Source organism: Odocoileus virginianus, chromosome 10, assembly GCF_023699985.2.
Source record: "Odocoileus virginianus isolate 20LAN1187 ecotype Illinois chromosome 10, Ovbor_1.2, whole genome shotgun sequence".
In the NCBI taxonomy this organism is placed as follows: domain Eukaryota; kingdom Metazoa; phylum Chordata; class Mammalia; order Artiodactyla; family Cervidae; genus Odocoileus; species Odocoileus virginianus.
The window spans coordinates 40,846,296-40,871,200 of NC_069683.1; the positions used below are offsets into that span (position 1 = coordinate 40,846,296).

General features: G+C 35.4%; 1 protein-coding gene across 1 annotated transcript in view; it reads right to left on the reverse strand.

Annotated features, from left to right (window-relative positions):
- The window catches only part of PIK3C2A (phosphatidylinositol-4-phosphate 3-kinase catalytic subunit type 2 alpha), a 103,450-nt gene that overhangs the window by 17,315 nt on the left and 61,230 nt on the right, over positions 1-24,905 (reverse strand). The window contains exons 9-21 of the mRNA XM_020904685.2: positions 21,061-21,204; positions 19,630-19,678; positions 19,339-19,549; positions 16,796-16,918; positions 15,563-15,730; positions 9,459-9,570; positions 8,944-9,089; positions 6,500-6,688; positions 5,940-6,033; positions 5,345-5,439; positions 4,809-4,989; positions 1,629-1,733; positions 619-711 (exon numbers count right to left, since the gene is read on the reverse strand). Of these exons, the coding sequence (XP_020760344.2) occupies positions 619-711; positions 1,629-1,733; positions 4,809-4,989; positions 5,345-5,439; positions 5,940-6,033; positions 6,500-6,688; positions 8,944-9,089; positions 9,459-9,570; positions 15,563-15,730; positions 16,796-16,918; positions 19,339-19,549; positions 19,630-19,678; positions 21,061-21,204 (1,710 nt within the window). The remainder of the gene's footprint in view (positions 1-618; positions 712-1,628; positions 1,734-4,808; positions 4,990-5,344; positions 5,440-5,939; positions 6,034-6,499; positions 6,689-8,943; positions 9,090-9,458; positions 9,571-15,562; positions 15,731-16,795; positions 16,919-19,338; positions 19,550-19,629; positions 19,679-21,060; positions 21,205-24,905) is intronic.

Consider the following 24,905-nt stretch of genomic DNA (forward strand, 5'->3'; position numbering starts at 1 on the left):
ACTGTGATTGCAACAAAGAAAACTTTGATTGTTAATGCATGTGTGTGCATGCTCAGTCATGTCCAACTCCTTGTGATCCAATGGACGGTAGCCTGCCAGACTCCTCTGTCCATTGAATTTTCCAGGCAAGAATACTGAGTGGGTTGCCATTTCCTTCTCTAGGGGATCATCCTGACCCAGGGATCGAACCATGTCTCTTAAGTCTCCTGCACTGGCAGGAAGATTCTTTACTACTGCCTGCCCCTTTACCATGCACCTGGAAGCTCTGATTGGTAACAGATTCCCACAGGTAAGTTACATGTTTTCAAAAACAGTGCCAGTTCACAGTTTTGCAATTTTACTCTGCACATCTCTAAGGTGTACCATTTACATCACAGTCTGGGTGAAAGGCACTATCTGGAGCTGTGATGTACTTAACTAGCATAAGATGGCCATATGGAGCAGCTCTAGCCCAGAGTTGCACTTGTTTCCAAATCCATTTGGAAATAGTTTATAGCAGTAATAATTTTTCACAGTTATTCAATTCCATTAAACATAAATAAAATTGCTTTTGCAATTCTGAAAAAGGAATTTGAGAAAAGAATTTTTAAATTACAAACAAACAATTATTCTGCTCACCTTAAACATGACATTAATTTCTTCCCCCATTGGATCAGCATTCACCATTGTGACTTTCAAGGGCACAGCATTAGAACTGAAGAAGGAACATGACTACAAATACAGTATGTTAAGCATTAAAATGATTAAAATGATAACACTGAAACAAAAACTTAAAGCACAAAATTTTGCATATGTTTATCTTTTCTCTAAATCAGTGTGATTTGGAGTAAGATCTCCACTTTGTTTCACAGCACTAGTAAAATTAATAATTAGCCATGGAATCAAAGGGTGACACTAAACTGAACAAATTCATTAGCAGACATCAAATTTAAAATTAAACTGGTTAAAAAACTAATTTAAGACTGTGAGAGTAATTTAAAGGAAACAAGGAATAAAATCCCAAGGGAAAATGTAATCCCTGCTACCCCCACCTTCAGTGACATAATTATACAACCCAGTCACCCACTGTTACAGTCCAATGAAAAGTAGCCATATGTCAACTTAAAAAAAATTAAATCTGAGACTCCTTTCAAAATAACAGACTCTAATGGATGAATTAACAGGTTGCTTTTGCTGAACGCATGTGAGAGAAAAATCCACTATTTGTATTTTTATTAGCCCAATTAAAAATACAATTACTCAATTTTGATGATAATGACTACTTTTTTTTAAAAAGTGTTATAAACCTCTGAAGAGTACACGTGTCCATTCACAAGGAAGGTTAAAAAACTGCCTACCTGTGACTGGGGAGTTTTACCATTGGAATTATAACATATGCAACTATTATACCATAGCAAAAAATAATTTATTTCAATTCAATAAATAATTTCACTCTGCTTTTTTGTTCAGGAATGGTAATTAGATAAGCATATACTGAGATAAAAACAGATCTTACACAAACACAACCAGAAGTACTTATAACCAACTTATGCACTTTATCTGCATTTGCCTTAAGCATACCTGCCCCACTTGCCTTTTTATTATACAATATTTGAAAATGTAATAAGAACTAAAGTATTTTATGTCACCTTAATATTTAATTCTTTTGCTACAAGACTTGGATTGAGAGGAAGACGGCATTTACTTCTTAGAAAAAAGGACTGTACTCGTTCCATACTCCTTTGGAGGACAACCTAGGAAAAGAAATTGATATTTTAAGTACAGAATGAAAATGAATACCTATTTTTCAGATAACAAAAACATGATGTGGACCCGATTTTTTTTTTTTTGACCCAATTTTTTAAATGACCAATTGTCATGTGGTCAAAAACAGCTGTTGCAAAAGAAAGTTAATTTTATTACAAAAATAAAATTTACAGCAAAGACTATAACCATAAGGGGGAAGTACATATGCTCATATTTAACATATTTGTTAATACTAACAGTCAAATAAACAAATAGAAATTAAATAATAATGAGATGCCAATTTTTATCTAACAGATGAAAAATTTAAGATAACATCCAGTGTTGGCAACAGGGTCGGAAATAGATACTTTCATAATCTATTGGTGGGGAGTGGGGTCTTCATTGGTTTTGTTTTTGATATTGCAATTTAATATAAACTATTATAACTAAAATGTATATAGCTCTTGACTGGATTATTTCATCTGTACGATTGTCCTCTAAAGGAATACTAGCAAAGGGGCAGTTACACATTCAAGTTCATCACAGAACTGTTCAGGAAAAAAAAATGTATAAACAACCTGCACAGATGTAATGGTTCATAATTTATGCTACCATACCTTGTAATACTATGTTCTCATTAAGAAACAAAAAGTATAGTTAAATGTACTGACATGAATTCTCCAAGTCAAAAAAAAAAAGCAGCAATTTACAAATTAAAAAAAATCATTGCTAAAAAAAATGAAAGATCAAAGAAAGATATCCCATGTTCATGAACTAGAAGACTTATTACTAAGATTGTGATATTTCCCAAATATTGATCTACAAATTCAACACAATCTTTATCAAAACTCCAACTGCTCTTTTTGCAGAGATGGGAAGGCTGATACTAAAATTCGTATAGTATTGTAAGGGACTTCCAAACAGCCAAACAACCTTGAAAAAGAAAAAGTTGGAGGATTCACACTTTCTGATTTCAAAACCTGCTACAAAGCTATGCAATGAAAAAAGTATAGTGTGAAGACAGACATATAGATCAATGGAACAGAACTGAGAGTCCAGAAATAAACCCATACAACTATGGTCAACTGATTCTCAACTAGGGTGCTGAGTTTATTCAATAGGAAAGAACAGTTCCTTTAGCAAATGGTGCAGCAACATCTGGATAACCACATGTAAAAGAATGAAGTTGGACTCTCGGCTCATAGAACAAAGCAAGAAACAACAAAAATAGCCTCAAAATGGATCAAAGACTTTTTAAAAGTGAACCTATAAAACTCCTAGAAAACATAAGTGTACATCATTGTGACCTTGGATTTGACAATGAATTCTTAGATAGGATAGTAAAAGAACAAGCAACAAAAGAAAAGAAAAATTCGACTTCATAAAATTAAAATCTTCTGTGCATCAAAGAACATTATGAAAGAAGTAAAAATACACAAAATGGGAGAAAATATTTACAAACAGTATATCTGATAGTGTCCAGAATACACAAAGAACTCTAACAATTCAACAACAAAAAGACAAACCAATTAAAAAGGACTTAGAAATTTCTCCAAAGAAGATATACAAATGGCCAACAAACACATGAAAATAAGCTCCAAATCATTAGACATTATGGAAATGCAAATCAAAACCACCATGAGATGCCACTTCACACCCACTAGGATGACTATAGTTTAAAAAAACTAAAAATAAATTTTGGTGAGGATATGGAGAAAATGAAACCCTCATTTGTTTTTTTTTTTGTTATTCAGTCACTAAGTCATGTTCGACTCTTTGGGAAGCCATGGACTGTAGCCTGCCAGGCTCTTCTGTCCACAGGGTTTTCCAGGGGAGAATACTGAAGTAGGCAGCCATTCCCTTCTCAGGGGATTTTCCTGACCCAGGGACTGAATCCATATGTATCCTGAATCACCTACATTAGCAGACGGATTCTTTACCACTGAATCCTTATACCTTACTAGTATTATACCAGAATTATAAAATGGTGAAGCTACTTTAGCAAACAGTTCAGTGGTTCCTCAAAAAACAGAATTACTATACGATACAGTAATTCTACTCCTAGGCAAAGTGAAAACAGATGTTCAAACAAAAAACTTACACACAAATATTCACAGCAGCACTATTCAGTAACAGTTACATAATAGAAACAAGCTTGATGTCCACCAATAGATGAATGGATAAAGAAAATGTGCTATTATTTACACAATGGAACACTATTAAATATACATGCTAGAATATAAATGGACCTTTAAAACATTAGACTAAGAAATTAGACACAAAAGGCCACATGTTGCATGATTACATTTATATGAAATGTCCAGAATAGGTAAATTCACAGAGATAGAAAGCATTATTAGTTCTTAGCCAGACCTGGGAGGACAGGGGAATAAGGAGTGAGGGGTTAGTGGGTATACATAGGCTTTCTTTCTGTTGTGATGAAAATATTCTGGAATAGATAGTGGTGGTAACTGCAATACACTGTAAATGTACTTACAATGAACTGTACACTTTGGTTAAAATAGTGAATTTTAGCTTATATATATATATATATATATATATATATATATATGTATATATGTTTCTATAATTAAAATTTTTTAACTCCAAAAATTTGTATATATACTTAAGTGTATATATGTGAAAAGCCATATAAAATGACCAAGCAGGACATAAAATATGAAGAAGATACCCATAGGGAAAAACTGAAACTGGAAACGTCCTAATTTTTTACTCTGTAAGCTTATAAGCTTATTCATTTGAGCTTCTTAAACAGTGGCATCAATTCATACTTTTATAACTTTTATAATCACAAAAAAGTTAAAAAGCAAAACAATGAGAAAGAAACTCAAGAGAACAATTTTGATCAGAAAGAAATTAATAAGCATGGAAATGAAAGGGAAATGAGTTAGGATATAAAATCTTTTCCAATAGATTTTAAGCAACCTTTGAATTCAGTCTGCTTAAGACAGCATAGGTGAGTTCTATCGGATGTCTACTGAAAAAGAATAAAAGCTTAACTTGTCAGCACTGCAAAGATTCTTTAACATCAAAACATTTATGTGCCCTCTGTGGGTACATACCTGTCTGGCTGATCCACTAGCCTGTCTTACTTTTTCTGCTACTCCTCCTAAAAGCTGTACAAGCTTTGTCTGCTTCAAAAGTTCTTCTCTGAGTCCTTTTCCTCCTACTGAGAGGAGAGCACCTAAAACATGTTCATATCGGGCACCAAACTGTGCATCATGCAGAGCATCCTTGAGGAGCCTAATACAGCAAAATATTTATGTCAGTAACTTCTAAGAACTAGACTAATGTCCCTCAAAACTCAATTTTAAAAAAGTTTAATTTGTGGTATCTAGGAATTATTTTAAGCTATACAAGCAAGAAAAACTTTCAATATTACAGAGCTCTAACATGCCGAGTAATTCTGCAATAGAGGGGTTTGTTACTTCTGGTTTTATTTCTAAAGATATAAAAACTTAGCTTCTTTACAATAGTCACTTCAATAAAACATCTGGTATCAACAGCAAATAGTCTGAGCATACTATTTAGACTTTGAGTGTCGTTTGTAGAAATAATAGGAACAGAAATAAAGTACTTAAGAAAATTTAAACCGTACCAATATAAATGGTGTGCTATCTGTATATTTCCCAATGCTCTGGACAGAAGGAAGTGCACTAATGAATTATTCAAGTAAATTTCATATTTCAAAGCCTACATGCAAAGAAAAATAAGAATCAATAGTTGTCAAACCCATACTACATTGTTGGGATAAAATTATCAAAATATAAACTATATAAATCAAGGGTTACTCTTGTTGAGAAAAGATGATACTGATAAAAATGAAACAGATTAATTAATTTATGTGAAATTAATGGAATCAAGCAGAAAAGTACACAGACTTGGGAATAACATTCATTAGCTATGTTTAAGTGGACAATTAAAAAAAAAAAAGAAAGAAAACCTCAAGTCTGGTTTATTCTGATAATTAAAATTCTAGGTACATATATATATAGTATTCAAGCAAGGCAGCTGACAATAGTAGAAAAAATTTCACACTAAATTCAAACGCAATGCACTTTAACATTCCCACTGAACAAAAGTATTCAATACTTTTAATCAAAACAGAAAGGAGATCCCTTAGCAAGATCCTTCCCTACTCATAAAAACTGGATTGAGCATAAGAAGGGTAGATAACCTAGTAAAAAACTCACCTGCACAAACTGTGGAAGAAGATCTGTTAGCTCATCATCACTAATAGCCTCAATCCAGGTCACAGCTAGGGACCTCACTTCCTGATCAGCAAATCTAGAAGCATACCACAAAATTAAGATTTGACAGTGATTTCTAAAGAACCTGTTTTTCCTGAAGACACAATCTCAATTTATTCCTGACAAAGAATGCTCAGATAGCTACTGAAAAGCAATGTATTTCATCTTTTTTCTTAGGAAAAAATCATATTGTCCTATACACACATCCAATTTTGTGACTATTTAGAAACCTTTAAGATCATGAAAATAAATTCTGACCTATATCATAAAAATAAAACAAATTATTCAAAATTTACAACCTCTCTAGATTAGTTTTCAGTGATATGACATCCCTTTTTAATAACCTCAACACAAAAGATGTGTTTACAGAAATATGCATTTACACATTTATATTACACTGCTTTCACATTAAAACAAAGGGAACTAATCTTGTAAATAATATCTTGCCAGAAAAATTGACAATAATAAAACAGAACAAATAAATTCAACCACAGTTAACTTACTTCAAATCAAGAAGCTCCAAGGCAGTCAGTGGATGCAATGGAGGCCACTGCTGAAGCAATGAATAAGTTTTGGCAAGATTAACCCATTTCCAGTTTGGGGCACTTGCAAGTACTTTAGGAAGACAATTCGGGTGTTTGAGGCAATAATAACGTTTCTCCCACAAAAAGGTTTTATCTTCTTTAGAGAGTCTAAATACATAATACAATTAAATTACTTCTCAGTGATACCATAATGACAGATAATCTCAATGATTAAAAATACAAAGGAGAAATTCATTCCTTTTAGGATAGCCACTTCTTGGTAGAATCATTAATACTAATTTGGGATAGAAAAACGCAATGTACATCAAACACCACTAATTTGGGGCACAGAAAGAAATCATTCTGCTTTGGGGGAAGAGTCTTAGTTAAGAAACTGAAGGATAATTTGGATAATAATATTTATTGAGCTCTAACCAGATGCAAGGCACTAGAAATTAAGAGTTGAATAAGGAGAACCTACTCTAAGAGACAGCAAGGATTTCATCATTTTATACAAGTAAAAGCAAAAGTCATGTCAAAGTCAAATACTACTACAAAATTTTAGATGATGAATATAAAGCCTGGAGAATCCCTGGGATGGGGGAGCCTGGTGGGCTGCCGTCTATGGGGTTGCACAGAGTCGGACACGACTGAAGCGACTTAGCAGCAGCAGCAGCATAGAGCTCATTTGAGGAATATTAAAAATAAAAACTTGTTTTGGAGATTCAAACTCACTCTTAATGACAAATGCTTATTGTGAATGAAATAGCTCACTATTTCTCTACCCATCTATCTACCTTTGTGTTTATAATCCATGCACTGAATTGAAATGTATTCATTTCACGTGGAATGTGAAGAAAAAAATAAAATACTGCAAAAAGGCACACAATTAGGTTTCTCTCCTTCCATTCCTTTCCCAGTGGCAACTGCCTCACCTAGTATATTCTTCCAGAGTTAGTCTATTTTTTTTTTTTAGTTAGTCTATTTTTATAGAAGCATATACAAAGGTGTATATATCAAATTCTCTTTCTTTCCTTTATGTTAATGGTAACATGAAATTAAAAGACACTTACTCCTTGGAAGGAAAGTTATGACCAACCTAGATAGCATATTAAAAAGCAGAGACATTACTTTGCCAACAAAGGTCAGTCTAGTCAAAGCTATGCTTTTTCCAATAGTCGTGTGTGGATGTGAGAGTTGGACTACAAAGGAAGCTAAGTGCCGAAGAATTGATGCTTTTGAACTGTGGTGTTGGAATAGACTCTTGAGAGTACCTTGGACTGCAAGGAGATCCAACCAGTCCATCCTAAAGGTAATCAGTCCTGGGTGTTCATTGGAAGGACTGATGTTGAAGCTGAAACTCCAATACTTTGGCCAGCTGATGCAAGGAACTGACTCACTGAAAAAGACCCTGATGCTGGGAAAGATTGAAGGCAGGCCAGGAGAAGGGGACGACAGAGAATGAGGTAGTTGGATGGCATCATTGACTCAATGGACATAAGCTTGGGTAAACTCCAGGAGCTGGTGATGGACAGGGAGGCCTGGCGTGCTGCAGTCCATGGGGTCGCAAAGAGTTGGACACAACTGAGTGACTGAAGTGACCTGAACACACTATACATACTATCGTACTTGCTTTCTTCATTTAATATTTTATATATTAATAATAGCCATAACTTCATTCTTAATAGTTACATAGTGATGTTAGATAAATGTACCATAATTTAACCCATTAATGAACATGTATATCCATTTTATAACAACCCAAATAGATACTGCAAGGAATATTCTTGTCTCCACAAGCAAATATAAAAGGGTTTTCTTTAAAATAATACTATTACTGGAAGTGGAACTGTTAGGTCACAGATTATGGACACTGTGACCTTAACAGACTGCCAAATTGCTCTCCCAAAGCTTTTAGAGTTCTGCCCACAGTGTAATTCCTATTTTTCTGTATTCTATCAATACTTCATATAATGAGACATTTTAATTTTCTTTTCAACAGTCTGATGTGTGAAATGGTATCTTGTATTAATTTAAGACTCTTTGATTACTGAGAGGCTGAAGATTTTTTTCAGACGTTTAAAAGGGTTGTATTTCTTTTCCAAAGAAAAACCTATTCATATTCTTTGTCTATCACTGTGTCAGTTTTTCTACTTACATAAAAAAATTCTTCATATATTAAGGAAATAGATTATAGTCCCCAGTCTGTTATTTGCACTTGATTATGCAGAAAGTTTGACTTACACAAATTTCTAAATTTTATGCAGTTATACAGTCTTTTTATACAACTAAAAACAGAAAGAGAAAACTTTCCATATCAGGAACATTGCTAAATCATGAACTAAATCAGGACACTTAATAAACCATTAACTTGAACTTTACATTGTAAAAGATAATCAGGCAAGAGAATTAAAGGAGCATACCCAAGTGATGAGTCTCTGTGAAGAATATCAAGAAGTCTCCCTTTCACACCATTCTCCAATGTTTCTAAGTTGTGTTGTTGTACAATGCTTCTGTCCACTTGAGGAGCGGTATAAATGATATCAAATGTAGGAGAAGGAAAATCAACCTTAAAAATAGAAATTGATCAAATTACAGCTGAAAAGCCCACATATTTGCTACATTTACTTATTTTTGATTTGTCCTAGCCTTAAGGGTGAAAATATCAAATATTAAATTAATGCTTCTGTCCTTTTATTAAGAGTGATTACCGTTATTAGTACTTCTCAATAGCACATATATTCGTGGGACTGGTATAAGTGCATCTTTCACTATTTCTCAGAAATAGGAAATGGCTTATTAACATTTAAATACAGATCCTAAGATCTAAACAAGATCAATTAGGCTTCTTTAGTAAGAACTGAGACCATGGTATACATATATTCTTTATAAAGAAATTCAAACTTAAACCTCTCCATGTGTCAGGAAGTATCATTACCTGTAACACTATTCTTTCCATCACATATCCTTTTCTGGGGACTGTTCCAGGAATAAGATTTGTATGTGATGAAGTCCAAAGATACAGAAGCTTAGTTCCACATGTTAAAAACCTTCATGAATGTAAACAGAAGAATACTGTGGTTTTCATTTTAAAAATTAATTAAAAACTCACAACACATGGTAATGAATTTGAAATGTTAATAATCAAATATTTATTAAGCATCCTATATATAGAAAGAACATATTAGAAGGAGTCACTCTCTATAGTGTATTTTCACTTTAGGTAAATGTACTGAAGTATGGAAGTTAGAACAAAAGAAGGGAAGATGAAATGGGGCTCAGGACAGAAGAAAAGATGGGTAAAGTCTCAGAGTCACCTGTCCCCAAAACAACTTCTATAAATAAGACAGTGTTTGAACATCATCTACAGAGAAACATATCTCAAGGTGGTGGTTTGGATTTCATAACTGCTCCTTGAATTCTACCGTAAGAATAAAAACACATGTCAAAGAAACCAGTATCTACTTTGTGTCAAAGTACTGACTGTTCAAGATGAGAAGTTTAACCTGTTTGTGACCAGGAGTCAGCAACCTTTTTCTATAAAGGGCCAGACAGCAAATATTTGGGGTCTTCTGGGCTATACAATCTGTCAGACTCAACTCTGCTATTACAGAGCCAAAAGAAGCCATGAATAATACATTTTAAAACTGTGTGCTGTGTTCTAACAAAACAAAAAACAGGCAGTGAGCTGGAGTATGCTGACCCTTGCCCTAAACTACCAATTTATAATCTACTGAAATTAGAAACATTTACCAGTAAAAATACTGATATATCTTTCCACAGGTGAAATTTCTGAAAAATAACAATATATAAAAGTAGGAAACTAAACTTCATCAAACTTTGTTCATTTCATTCAAATAATAAATATCCTTTCCAAAACTAGACTCCAGTTTATGTTTTCTCTAGCAGGTTAACGGTTTTTAAATTTTTGGCACAGGAGTTCCCTGGCGGCTAGTAGACTGTGCTTCCCCTGCAGGAGACCCAGGTTCGAGCCCTGGTGTGGGAACCAAGACCCTGCAAACTACGTGGGGTGGCCAAAAAAAAGATCTTCACACATTATATTCTATCTATTCTAGAGCCGCCTTCACCCTCAGCTAGATTATCTGATGGCAAATTCTGATCATATCATTTTATTTGTATATACTTTTATGAGTCTCTAAATGATAAATACTGTTATTTGAACATAATTACAACAAAATAATTAAAAATAACTTCTTGTAAGTTATCAGCTAGGGACTTCCCTGGTGGTCTAATGGTTAAGAATCCGCCTGCCCAGGCAGGGAGGACAGGGGTCTGATCCCTATTCTGGGAAGATTATACATGCTGTGGGGTATCTAGAGCCTGTGCTTTGCAACAGAAGGCACTGCTATGAGAAGCCCGAGCACCCCAAGAGTAGCTCCTGATCACCACAACTAGAGAAACCCTGTGCACAGCAACCAAGACCCACTACAGCCAAATTACTAATAATACATTTAAAAAAGGTATTGGCTATACAATCAGCATTCAAATTTCTCTGGCTCTAAAAATTATTTTTAATAGCTGGTTTGAATTAGGATGCAAGCAGGTCTAATATGTGTGTTGGGTAATATGTCTTTTTAAGTATCTTTTAAGTCAAAGGTCAAACTGGACTGTCGCCTGCTTTTCTAAGAAAACTTTCATTAAAACAAAGCCACATTCATTCATTTACATGTTGCCTATCACTGCTTTTGTCGTTGCGACAGAGACTACATGACCTACAAAGTCTCAACTACTTCTGTCTAGTTCTCTTTACAGAAAGTTTACCAACTCTTGTTTTAACCTATACATTATTCTTTTTTATACCCTGTTACTTGTTGAATAATCCAAGTCTTTTGTTGTGAAAACTTTTCTGTATCCTGGATTTTACTGATCGCATTCCTCTGGTATCATTTTAGCATGTCCCTTTATCTCCTATGTTTTGTGTAATATTTAGATCCAAAGGACTGAGCTGATTCAAGGTTAGTGATGTGGCAAGAATACGTCTTGGGCTTCCCTGGTGGCTCAGAGGTTAAAGCGTCTGCCTTCAATGCAGGAGCCCTGGGTTCGATCCCTGGGTCGGGAAAATCCCCTGGAGAAGAAAATGGCAACCCACTCCAATGTTCTTGCCTGGAGAATCCCATGGACAGAGGAGCCTGGTAGGCTACAGCCCATGGGTTCGCAAAGAGTCAGACACGACTGAGTAACTTCATTTCACTTCACTTCTTCAAGAATACGTCATGTTTTACAGCTGGAATTGTATACTACTAGTTCCTGATGCATCAAATAAAGCACGCATTGTTTGGTGTATCTCTCCTTCTGTGATGTTAAGAATTAATTTGTTCAAGTGCTATCAGTCTAAACCATTTATTATAAAGTTCCAGAAAAGTTAATCACAATGGTTTCTAAACAGGCATTAATAAATCATCACTTAAATCAATGTCAACCAAGAATGCCTTTAACTCCCCTGGATATCTGGCAATGTCTGCAGACTTTCTGGTTGGCAACTAGGGAGTACCACTGGCATTTAGTGGGCAGAAGCCAAAGGTGCTGCCAAACATCCTACGATGTAAAAGACAGTCTCCCACAGCAAAGAATCACCTGGCTCAAAATGTCAACAGTGCCAAGACTGAGATTTCCTGGCCTAAATCTATTATTTCAGTAGGGACTGCAACCTCAGATATGCAGATGATACCACCCTAATGGCAGAAAGCAAAGAGGAACTGAAGAGCCTCTTGATGAAGGTGAAAGAGGAGAGTGAAAAAGCTTGCTTAAAACTCAACATTCAAAAACTAAGATCATGGCATCCACTCCCATCACTTCATGGCAAGAAGATGGGGAAACAACGCAAACAGTGACAGACTATTTTCTTGGGCTCCAGAATCACTGCAGATGGTGACTGCAGCCATGAAACTAAAAGACACTTGCTCCTTGGAAGAAAACCTATAACAAACCTAAACAGTGTACTAAAAAGCAGAGATATTACTTTGCCAGCAAAAGTCCATCTAGTCAAAGCTATGGTTTTTCCAGTAGTCATGTATGGATGTGAGAGCTGGGCCATAAAGGCTGAGCACCGAAGAATTGATGCCTTTGAACTGTGGTGCTGGAGAAGACTCTTGAGAGTCCCTTGGACTGCAAGGAAATCAACCCTGAATATTAACTGGAAGGACCAATTCTGAAGCTGAAGCTCCAATACTTCTGGACCACCTGATGCAAAGAGCCAACTCATTAGAAGAGACCCTGATGCTGACAAAGACTGAAGGCAGGAGGAGAAGGAGAAAACAGAGTATGAGATGGTTAGATGGCATCACCAACTCAGTGGACATGAGTTTGAGCAAGCTCCAGGAGACAGTGACGGAAAGGGAAGCCTGGCTTGCTGTAGTCCAGAGGGTCGCAGAGAGTCGAACACAACTGAGCAACTGAATAACAACAGAAGTTGCAAAATTCTGACATTCTGTCATTCTTTCTGCATCCATTAGCTGAAATTTTTCTACAAAGAACTTTATCACATCAATTATTTGGTAATCCTGAGATTCAACTATAAAGGAACAGCAGGTTAAACGCTTGATTCCATTTATTTAAAAATGAGTTAAGAACTCATTTGTTGCTGAGGTTGACTGAAATGCCTGTAAATCATTTGACTCTTATGATAATAACTTCATCGGGCTGTATGCAGGTTGTAGCTTAAACATAATTTTAAAAGAATTTCAAGACCAGGATTTCTGATCATTATACTACAGCACACTAGCACAACTAAATCATTAGCACAGTTTCTCTCTATGTATTTATATATAAAGTCATCTTCCCTCTTAATTTCTGAGCATTTTTTGAATGTTAAATCCTAACATTATCTAGATTGACTACACTGCTTGGCAAACTCTCAAGCTTAACAGCATCAGTTCATTCTTTTAAACAGCTGAGCACTGGATACATGCAAACTATTTAATTGTCTAACAAAAGTCAACTGCCCTTCCCTTTACTCTTTTGAATCTTGAAAGAAGGTGGTTAATTCAATAAAAACACTTATTAATAAGCAAATAAAATGGCAAAAAGTGACAGTACTCCTTGAATGAAGCAGATTCTTGTTGCTTTCAAGAGCACGAAGTTTTTCAAAACTGACTCACTTATAAAAATTGATAGAGACAATTACATTTAATTTTCTCACATTAACTATTACCTGACACTAGTTTATCAAAGACAATTGAGAACACAATCCCCCTCCTTTATGTGGCCAATATTCTGTTTTAGAGCAGTTATGGACTATATTTAGCAAAGAATTCTAAACATGTATCATTAACAGCAATCTCTTTAACTGCTCTTCTCTAGTGTTTGTCAGTTCAGAATTATGTCAGGTGTCAAATAAAATTGGAGCCCAACGAAAGGTATATAATTAAAAAATCTTACATGGCCTTCTCAAATATAGGGGAAGAGACAAAAGAAAAAAATATATATGAAAAAATGCTATATTTAAGTATATGGGAAAAGAATATTTCAAAAACAAAACTTATGAAGTCAATGTTTCAAACACCATATGATTTTAAAAGTGATTACTGAAAAGTCAAACTATGTCACTTAAGAGGAAAAGAGAAGCAGAACTAGATTAGCAGAATTTTTCATTCTTACTTTTTATTTTTTAATCGTTTTATTGTGGGTTAAAATGAAAGTCACTCAGTCGTGTCCGACTCTGTGACCCCATGGACTATACAGTCCATGGAATTCTCCAGGCCAGAATACTGGAGTGGGTAACCTTTCCCTTCTCCAGAGGATCTTCCCAACCCAGGGATCAAACCCAGGTCTCCCTCCCGCACTACAGGCAGACTCTTTACCAACTGAGCCACAAGAGAAGCAGAAGAAAACTGGAGTGGGTAGCATATCCCTTCTTCAGAGGATCTTCCAGCAGCTCTTCTAAGTTAAATAGATCAATTAATAAATCATTTCCCAAAATGGTTTCAAAGGTGCATTTTAAATCCAAAAGTGTATCATGGTATCAAATAAATCTGAGGATGGCAATATACATTAATGTTGAGAATGCAGACCCTGAGGCCAGATTCCCTAGATTCAAACTCAATTCTACCACTTATTAACTAAGCGCCCAAGGGCAAACCACTTTGATTTCCCCCTCTGTAAAAAGGGATAATAATACCTACCTTCATAGGGTTGTTCTGAGGTATATAAGGCTATGTATACAGCATTCAGACTAATAGCTTGCATAGAGTAAATGCTATGTGTTTGTTATTACAGTAATATTATTATTAAACACAGTAGCTTGATTGTAGAACTTAGATACTCCAATATGATAATGTCCATTATTACTCTCCAAAATGTTATCATGTTCTATATCAAGCATCCCAAACTTAGTCAATGATTTTTCTTTTCATATAAGAAGATGCTTCATGGTCTCAAGGAACATATTATTACTTAAAACATAATCAAAACAGTCAGCTGAAAAGCCAGGTAGATTATACTATCCCAAAGGCTATTAGTAGACACAAAGCTCAAAAGGAATTTCTTTTACCCTAAGGATCAGCAAGTTTTGCATACATGTGGGACTTCTAAAGATTAAAGGCCCAGGGCCCATAACAGTAAGGGGAAATCAGTCAGGTAAAGAGAAGGGAATAATATGTAGTTGTACACGCAAACAGGAGGAGGATGGGCAAAGGATGAGAAGATGGAAAATGGAGTTTCGTTGTTTTAATCAAAGGAACGCCTAAGACCATGAATATTATGTCAATAATATAATGCTTTTCATAAATGACAAAGAATGAATTGAAAAAAAAAATGAAGAATGAATTGGCTGCTGCTTTTCTTCTGGAACAGTGAGCAGCAAACAATCCTTTGAAAACCCATATAGATATATATTCAAATGACATCAGAACAACTTTGGTTTTCTCTGTATCTCTGAAATGACCTCTTTTAATCATACTGGGGAAAATGTGACAACTCATTATCTCATCACAAATGTCAGTTTTCCCCATTCCATTCTCTAGCCAATACTGATACTGCAGGGGTGTTCACAGTAACTCACCATTACAACTCAGTAACACTTACCGTTTAAAGTCAAAAAGAGGTAAAGAAACTTTGCCCAAAGCTTCTGGCCCTTTTCTCTGCTTATTAGAATCAGGGGAACTTCCACTGCTCTGATTTAAAATTCCAAAAAGAGTAAGGTGAAGAAGTGATTCTAACGGCAATTGTGATATCTGGATGGGAAAAATGATTCTATGGGGGGGAAATGTATTAATAGAAAAAACAAATTAGATTGAATATGAAGTTTAACCCTTTAATGAAACTGACAATTTTAGGTATTTTATTTGACTCTTCAAATAATCTTTAAATCTGAGTAAACTTTATGTAAGTAAGTAGCAAGCTTGGCTAACAAATACTAAAAAATCTTAAATAAATTTCATTAACATTTAAAACATACAACATTTCTCTCTTCAAAAATTTGTTAATCCTTTTATTGAAGACTTGCAATGTCAATTTTTAGGCAAGATAATCATCATCTTTATTTCTTTCAGGAAAAGCTAGATGAATGTTCAAAATGAATGTTTCTGACTCTAGATGTTTGTGTGCACATACATGCACAGACAGACATATATGTTTACTGGAGCTTTTTTAAAAAATAAGATCTGAAAGGACACATGAAGTCAAGAGTGGTCACTCTGAGAAGTCATGAGATGGAAATAAAAGTGCTGGAAATAAAATGATATTTTTCACCCTATATGCATTTTTATATTATTTGACTGTTTTCACAAACATGTGCTACTTTTGTCATTAAAAAAAAAGAAAAATAGGAAACTATTTAATAAATGCAGAATAAAGTTTCGCAATTGCCTATTTGCCTAAATAATGAAAGCATTCCCTTAAAGATAATATTTTTAAAATATTAACAGTTCAAAATATCATCTTTACATGGATTGAAGATAATTTTTAAAATCTGTTAACCAAGAACTAGGCTTCCTAAATACATTGTTACAGAATAAATACTAAACTAAAGCAATATTATAAAACACCAGAATTACACATGACTTTAACTTGACAAAGGCTAGGAAGAACTGATGGCATGGTTCTGTAATTTAACAATATGAAGATTCAGGAGTATTTCATATTTTAAATGAGACCTTCAGTCCATGCTATAAAATTATATCTAGAAGAATTTCGAAGGTATCAGTAAGAATTTAATTAATTTTAATGGAAATTGTAATTAAAAATGAAAGCTGGAAGCATACATGGAAAAAGGTAAAGGACATACTGAAAGAATAAAAAGCCAGAAGTCTCACTTACAGTTCATCCCATTTAATAAGATAGAAGAAATTCTTATAAGTGCCAACCTTCTTTGATTGAATAGGTTTAAAAAGATCCTTTCCGTTGTAAGTCAGGGAACATACCAAGTAGTATTTTTCATAACTGAGAAAATAAAAGAGTTTAATTTAATTTTTATTTGATAACAGAAATGTTAACTAGCCATATATATATATAATATCATTAGCCATTCTTCCCTAAGTGACTATTATCTGAAATAATTTGGTTACTATATCAGTGAATTTTTGGAAAAACATCTAAAATTTAACTATTGAAAATCCTACAAAAATACAGGCAGAGCAGAGGGAATACAGAAGAGAATATACATTCCTAGGCGTCAAGTCTAAAAGAGCTATATTGATACCAACTGGAGAATTTATCTCAATTTGGCATACAGTTAGTTACCAGCATTAAATTTTAGTTAAATGACACTGAATAATTCTTCATTTCTAGGTATACTCATTCTAGGAAGTAACAGTATAAACATTTATGTTCCCTCGGTGCCATTTCCCTTTGGTGAGCCACTGAAGTAGAGTCAGTTTACCATATTTAATGGTGCATGGGCCTGAGCTGCACTGAGCTGATCTTCCTGATCTATGGAGGGTTCCATCCATGGGGAGAAGGAAATGGCAACCCACACCAGTATTCTTGCTTGGAGAATCCCAAGGACGGAGGAGCCTGGTGGGCTGCCATCTATGGGGTCGGACACGACTGACACAACTTAGCAGCAGCATCCATGGGGACAGATGCTACTGTAATCTTTGGGAAAGCAATGATTTAGTCCCTAACTGCCGCAATTACAGAGCTGGGTAATATACAGTCAGGCGCAATCTTGTAGGGAGTTTCAGGTTCAATAAAACTGTATTCTACTAGTATTCTAACTTACTGCTAGGCTTACCCATTAAACATTTTGTTTGTCCATTTTGTTCATACAATCTGTTTGTCATTCAAAATATATTTAAAATCTAATCTCACTGGTTCACATAGCTATTTGATTGCTTTTTTCAACCTCTCTGAAAATCAGCATTGTATTGGAAGTTCCCTGGTGGCCTAGTAGTTTCAAATCTGGGCTTTCATTACAACTGCCTGGGTTCAATCCCTGATCTGGGAACTGAGATCCCAAAAGCTGTACCGCACAGGGGGGAAAAAAATCCATTTTAATTATCACTGGATTGTCTTCTGCTGAGTATTTGTTCTCATTAGTGTCCCTAAATTTGTGTGTATACATGTTTTTGTATGAAGAATGTGGATAATATTATCCCTGTAACTATTTAAAAGAATGAAATATCTTAAGACAGCAATAGTACCCATCAAAATGCAAGTTCCAAGAGGGCAAAGATTTTTTGCTACCTTTTTAACTGCTGAGTCCGTAGTACTAAGAACACTGCCCACAGCTGGTGTTCAGTAAATATTTATTTAATGAATTAATATACCACTTTCAACTCATTATATTATATAGAATCTAATGTTCAGTTTATGCTCTAAAGCAGAATTTACATTTGATATCTCATAACTAGTCTGGTAGTAGTAGCAGTAGTAGTCATGTATGGATGTGAGAATTGGACCATAAAGGCTGAGTGCTGAAGAACTGATGCCTTTGAATTGTCGTGCTAGAGAAGACTCTTGAGGGTCCCCTAGACAAGCAAGGAGATCAAACCAGTCAATCCTAAAGGAAATTAACCTTGAACATTCCTTGGAAGGACTGATGTTGAAGCGGAAGCTCCAATACTTTGGCCACCTGATGCAAAGAGCTGACTCACTGGAAAAAAACCCTGATGCTGGGAAAGATTGAGGGCAAAAGGAGGAGAGGAGAGCAGAGGATGAGATGGTTAGACAGTGTCATTGACTCAATGGACATGAATCTGAGAAAACTCCAGGAGATACTGAAGGATAAGGAAGCCTAATATGCTGCAGTCCATGCGGTCAAAGAGAGTCAGACATGACTTAGCAACTGAACAACAGCAACAACTTGGCTTTATTTTATAGCATTAAACTATTATAAAAACTATTTCATTAAATATATGCAATTTGGACTTTTCAGTTTATACTAGTCATTTCCAGATAAGCCGAACGTGGCAAACTTTTTGGTATTGACAAAAAAAAAAATCAAAAAAGAAACACCCATATTAAAAATTCAACAAAAGAAATATGCCCTTGTAGACGTCAAAGTCTAACAAGAGTAAACTGTAGAAACTACTAAAGAGGAAAAATAAATGTGCTTAAAAAAGTCTAGTCCGACTACCCTGGTTCTAAAGGCAAGCCAGAAACAGCAGTCATAAATTAACTAATTTATTAACATTTGCCCTTGCTAGTTTAAACATATTTTCCTGCTTTTTCTTCATGTAGTGGGAGTAATATTTACTAACAGCCTCAAACATCTCTGTAATTCTTAGGAAAAATACAAAGGTATTTGGTGGATCAAGTATCCATTTAAAGACCAAGGTAACAGCGGATGCTGATGTTTTACAAGATTATATTAGCCTTCAGGTAAAGTTGTACATATCTTCTTCTAAAGAGCTACTTACTTTGATACCCAGTTACTTGAAATACCATGTGCAGCAAAAATTGTAAATTGGAGCTGTTCTGTTGTAGTCCATGCTTCCTTAATGCTCCTTTTACTTTGGGCACAATCTACAGAACCTCTACCAGAATTTGCATGGAGTCTGAGAAGATCATAAATTGCTGCAGTTAACTGGTCCATGCTTACTTGAACAGGATTTTCAGGATTCAGTGAGCCTAGATTTAAAGAAATTGTTAATATAATTCTCTGTAAAAGCAACAATTACTCCTAAAATTTAAGGAACTTAAATACATACCCCTACTTGAACTCCTGTTAGTGTCTCCTCCTCCAGACAGTGAAGTCACCTGCTTACACACATACAAATTAGTCAGAAAATCACCCATGATGGAATATAAAATGTTTACTTTTAATTTCAATACTTATTAAACTCCATATCAAAGAAATCCTTCACAGGAGAAACTTCCCAAGTGTCTGAAGAATTAATAAAACAATAAAAAAGAATACAAAAAGAAAGTGAATGTCCCAAACCAAATAAAAAGACATTTCAATATCAAGAAAATCATGCAATAATTGAAAAGTACTGCAAAATAAACTCAGCAAAATCTGCCTCATCAAACCATTTTTTGGTAATTAATATTTGAAACTCAAATGTGGTAAACATATTAATACAGTATTTTATTTTCCATTACTTGCTCTACAATTAGCATAAGAATGTCCTTAAAGAAACTAGAAATTTACTTATTACCATTAAGTGTCTCAAAAAAGCGCTTATAATTATTTGAACTGAGTTTGTCTCCTACTCTCTGCTCCTTTACCCAGCAAATGAATATAATGAATAGAAACCTCAGACAGCATTAGGACCATGGCATTTTATTGCCTCCAAATGATTTCAGATGTTTTTTAATTTCTAAAAAACAAGCACATAATAAGAACAAACTAAAAAAAATAATAAAAAATTAAAAATTAAAAAAAAAGAACAAACTAACAAAACATGAGCAACTCAAATTTCTGTATACAATATGGATAGGGTCTTTGAGACAATAAATGGATTGAGCTATTTCCCAGATATTTGTTGAAGAACATACCATCAACATAACTTTTCCTTTCTTTAAATGTATCATGTCTTGTGATCCTTCTTTCATCCTTCCAATCAGAGCTATGAACATCCCTATGAACAGTTAATTAAATCCCCGTGAAAAACACCACAGGGAGGACTTTTACTAAATGCAACAGTATGATATCAAGTGAGGGCTCCTAATCTGGTTGCTTCTGAGGCAATTTAAGTCACTATTGATGAGACTTCTGGGTCTTTCCAATAGGAAGGAGGTTTACTCCAAAGCAGAACTTCCCCACTGACAACCATGGTCATTTTCATCCAGAGGGAGAAATGTTAGCTATTAATATCCAGCTCCTTCAAGGGCAGTATTACCTTAAAATCTTCGACCAACTCATTTTTGCCAGAGTTTCTCTCTATACACAAAAAGTTCAGCTGGATATCCATTTATTCAATGTCAGCTCTCACAAAGTTCTTCAAGGCAGTCCATCTCCTCTTAGAAATACCCTCACCTTACCAAATAAGTGACCAAATCAGCTCAAAAGTAAAAGCTAGAGTTAAAATGGTAACATGTTGTCTAGCAGAAGCAAAAATCTACCAGTTTAAATGACAGATGCTCACTTATGTACATATTTACATGTGATAAAATGCTAACCACTAAAAAATACTCACTTCAGCACTTCTACTCCTTGGAAGATTTACTGCTCTCTTCAGCTTCTTTACCGATTCTGTAATGGCAAGAGTCTCCACACCATCTAAAGCACCACAGATTTTTCTTACAGCTTTAATTACTTGATCTACTGCTCTGTGCTGATTCTTTAAAAATAAAAAGTAAAATAAACATAAGTATGTGGAATTTTAAGGATCAATTTCAGGAATGAGGGAAAAAGCAAACATTTTAGATATGCCTAAGAATAGGTATCTTTTATGCTTTTATGATGAAAAAGAAAACAAGATAGCCTTTCAATTACATAATTTACTTTTTCACCTGCTGCCCCCAACCAGGGATCTCACACCCCTGCAGTGGAAGCACTCTTAACCACTGAACTGTCAGGCAAGTGCCAATTATATACTTTACTTTGAAGTAGGAAAAAGCAGGCCTGGTTAATTTTCACTTTGCCTGATACAATTATACACTGGGCAACAGTTACTAAAAGTGAGTCAACTTTTCAGCAACATTTATATCTATACAACATTTACTTTCTAAGCTTTATCTGATGAAAACACTTGTGAGCACAATCCTTCCTTACTATTCAACCACAGTCCATTTTACCATGAATCAAATGTACTATTATACATGTACAAATACATTATAAAATAATTTACCTGATGAGGATGATTTCAAAATCCTTCTCCACTACCCCATCATTGTTTTAAAGTACACCTCATTAAGAAACATTTTTATATAATGAATTCATAAAATATTTATGCCAAACTTAAATGCCAAGTACTGCTAGAAAGCACTGAAACTCAGTACTGTACAATCCCTTAAAAATTTAAAATTTTCCACCTCTGAGGTTTGGCTACACCAAATGTTCTCTTTGTGTGCGTGCTTAAATGAAACCACCTCATTTTCTCAAACACCTAATTACCTTGCAGTCCTCAGATCCTGAAGGCTTCCATATTTGCTTACTCGTGTTTCTGCTTTCTTTTATTCTTCCACTTTTCATGCAAAAACCTCTGAGGCTCATGTCATTCTCCTATACTATTCTCCATCACTTTTATGTGGCAGTTATCAACTTATTGTGTGCCAATTCCAAATCCACCCTTTGCTCTACCTTGTAATTCTAGAACTAGACCTTATAAACAATCCTCCTTGCCAGCAAGCACAACGTTAGGTGCTGTGACTAGAGGGCAGTGAAAGGACAGTCAAAGGCAAGAGCAGCAGGAAGATATATTCATCAGGGTTCCAGTCCTCTGTTTTAATATTCAGTATGGAAGCCCAGTGGTCCTCAAAGATCAGCTCCAGCTGCACCCTCAGGCCACGCTCTTCCCATCTGACAGCATTAACAAGTTTCTTTGCCATAGGCAACACAGCCATACCCAGTTCAAAGAGGCTGAATTTCAGCCTGGGGTTGGGGAAGAGGCTCTATCATAAATCCTCAAAGTTTCTTCACTATCCACTGTTCCTCAACCTGTACTTGATGACTGCTTCTTTGCACCTGGCACCTGTTACTTCTGGACCTCTTAGAGCAAGGTTGGCACTGTTTTAAGATCTGAGAGCAAATGTTTTAGGTTTTATAGGCCAAATAGTCTGTCACAATTCAACTCAACATGAAAACAGACATAGCTAATATATAAATTGAGGCCCTGGTGGCTCAGACGGTAAAGCATCTGCCTACAATATGGGAGACATGGGTTCAATCCCTGGGTCGGGAAGATCTCCTGGAGAAGGAAATGGCAACTCACTCCAGTATTCTTGCCTGGAAAATCCCATGGACTGAGGAGCCTGGTAGGCTACAGTCCATGGGGTCGCAAGGAGTCAGACACAACTGAGCGACTTCACTTTCACTTTCTAATATATAAATTAATGAGCATGGCTGCGTTCCGATAAAACTTTATTTATAAAACTGGGTTACTGGCCAGATTTGGCATTAATACGCAACTCCTGTTTTAGCCCTCTTCTATCCCTTATAGTAATTAACTACCTTTTACTAATTAAAAATTCTTTAAGTTTCCCTGTTCAAAAATCTACCATAGTTTCTGTTGCCTGTCTTGGCCCCTGACTGACTGATCTGCCTTGCTACTGGCATGTGGTTATTTCCTCTACTATCTGCTTACTTTTGCTCTGGACATTTATCTGACTTTCTATCCTATACCCTAAAAGAAGCCTCAGTTAACTGTCCATGTGGCAAATTCACAACATTTTCAACCCCCAAACTGTGTGCCCTATCAGAATCTTAACAACAGTATCATATTCTGATCACAGTCTCCTTTGCTTCCAGCCTACACACTCTCATTCTGACTAAATCTATTCTCTGAGCTCAGAGACTTCTCTACTTCTACCAGGCAGCATGTACATCTACAGAATAGCTCCCAACCCTAAGGATCCAATCATCTCAGATTTCAGCAGGCATCTGCATGCCACTTAACATTCCTTTTACAAGCCCTTGGTCAGCTCTATTTCCTATTTTCCTTAGAGTATGAAGCTAAACCATTATTTCTTACCTCAAAACATCTAGCTTCATTTTAGTGAAATAAATTAACGTCTTATCCCTAGAAGACTAAGACCAGGAAGAATCAAAACTTTTGCAACTTCCTGATCTTTCCCATAAACCTGCCTAAAGAAAAATTGAGACCTACATCTACACAGACTTACACATGAATTTTTATAGCAGCATTATTCACAATAATCAAAAACTGCAAATAGGAACTTCCAGGGGAGTACAGTGGATAAGAATCTGCCTGCCAATGCAGGGTACACGAGTTCATCTTCCTGGTCCGGGAAGATTCCATGTGCCGCAGAGCAACTAAGCCAGTGTGCCACAGCTACTGAAGCCCCTGTGCCTAGATCCTGTACCCTAAAACAAGAGAAGCCGCTGCAATGAGAAGCCCAAGCACCAGAACTAGAGAGTAGCCCCCACTCACCACAACTGGAGAAAGCCCAGGCAAAGCAACCAAAAATTAAATAAACAGTTTTAAAAAATAAAAGCAAAAAGTACAAACAGTTAAAAATGTCAGTTACTGGGTGACTAGATAAATAAAACATGGTATAGCCAAACAACAGAAGGATTCAGAAATAAAACAAAACAATGGATACACACTACACAAACAAAGCTTGACACAAACAAAGCTTAAGACAGAACGGTACGTATAAACCAGTTAGCTAGTGGGAAGTTGCTGTATAACACAGAAGTCTGGCTTGGCGCTCCGTGATGACCTAGATGGGCAGGATGGAAGGGGACAGGAGGCTCATGAGGAAGAGGATATATGTATACTTTCAGCTGATTCACACTGTTGTACAGCAGAAACACAACATTATAAAGCAATTATCCTCTAATTTTAAAAAGACACTATGATATGTAAAAGAAATCAGATATAAAGGATTACACAGGGTATGGTTCCATTTACAGGAAATTTTCATTAAAGGCAAATCTATTGAGATAGGAACCAGATTAGTAGTTGTCTGGGGCTGAGGATGGGAATGGGAGAATGAGTGGAAAGTAGTACATGGAAATTTATGTTCTAAAACTCCACTGTAATGACAATTATACAACTCTATTCATTTGCTAAAATAATCATTGAATTGTACACATTAAATGGATAAATTTTATGATCCATAAATTGTATCTCAATAAAACTATACAAAATATGGGGAATAGATATGATAGAGAGTTGCTATTTCCAATTAGAGGGTCAGTGAAGAGCTCTCTGATTAGACATTAGAGCACAGACGCTGAGGAACTGAAAGAGTAAGCTACCCAAGCATCTGGAGAAAGAGCATTAAAAGAAGGAACAAGTACAAGGGTCCCAATTGGGAAGCATACCTGCATGTCAACTAGAACAAAGGAAGAAAA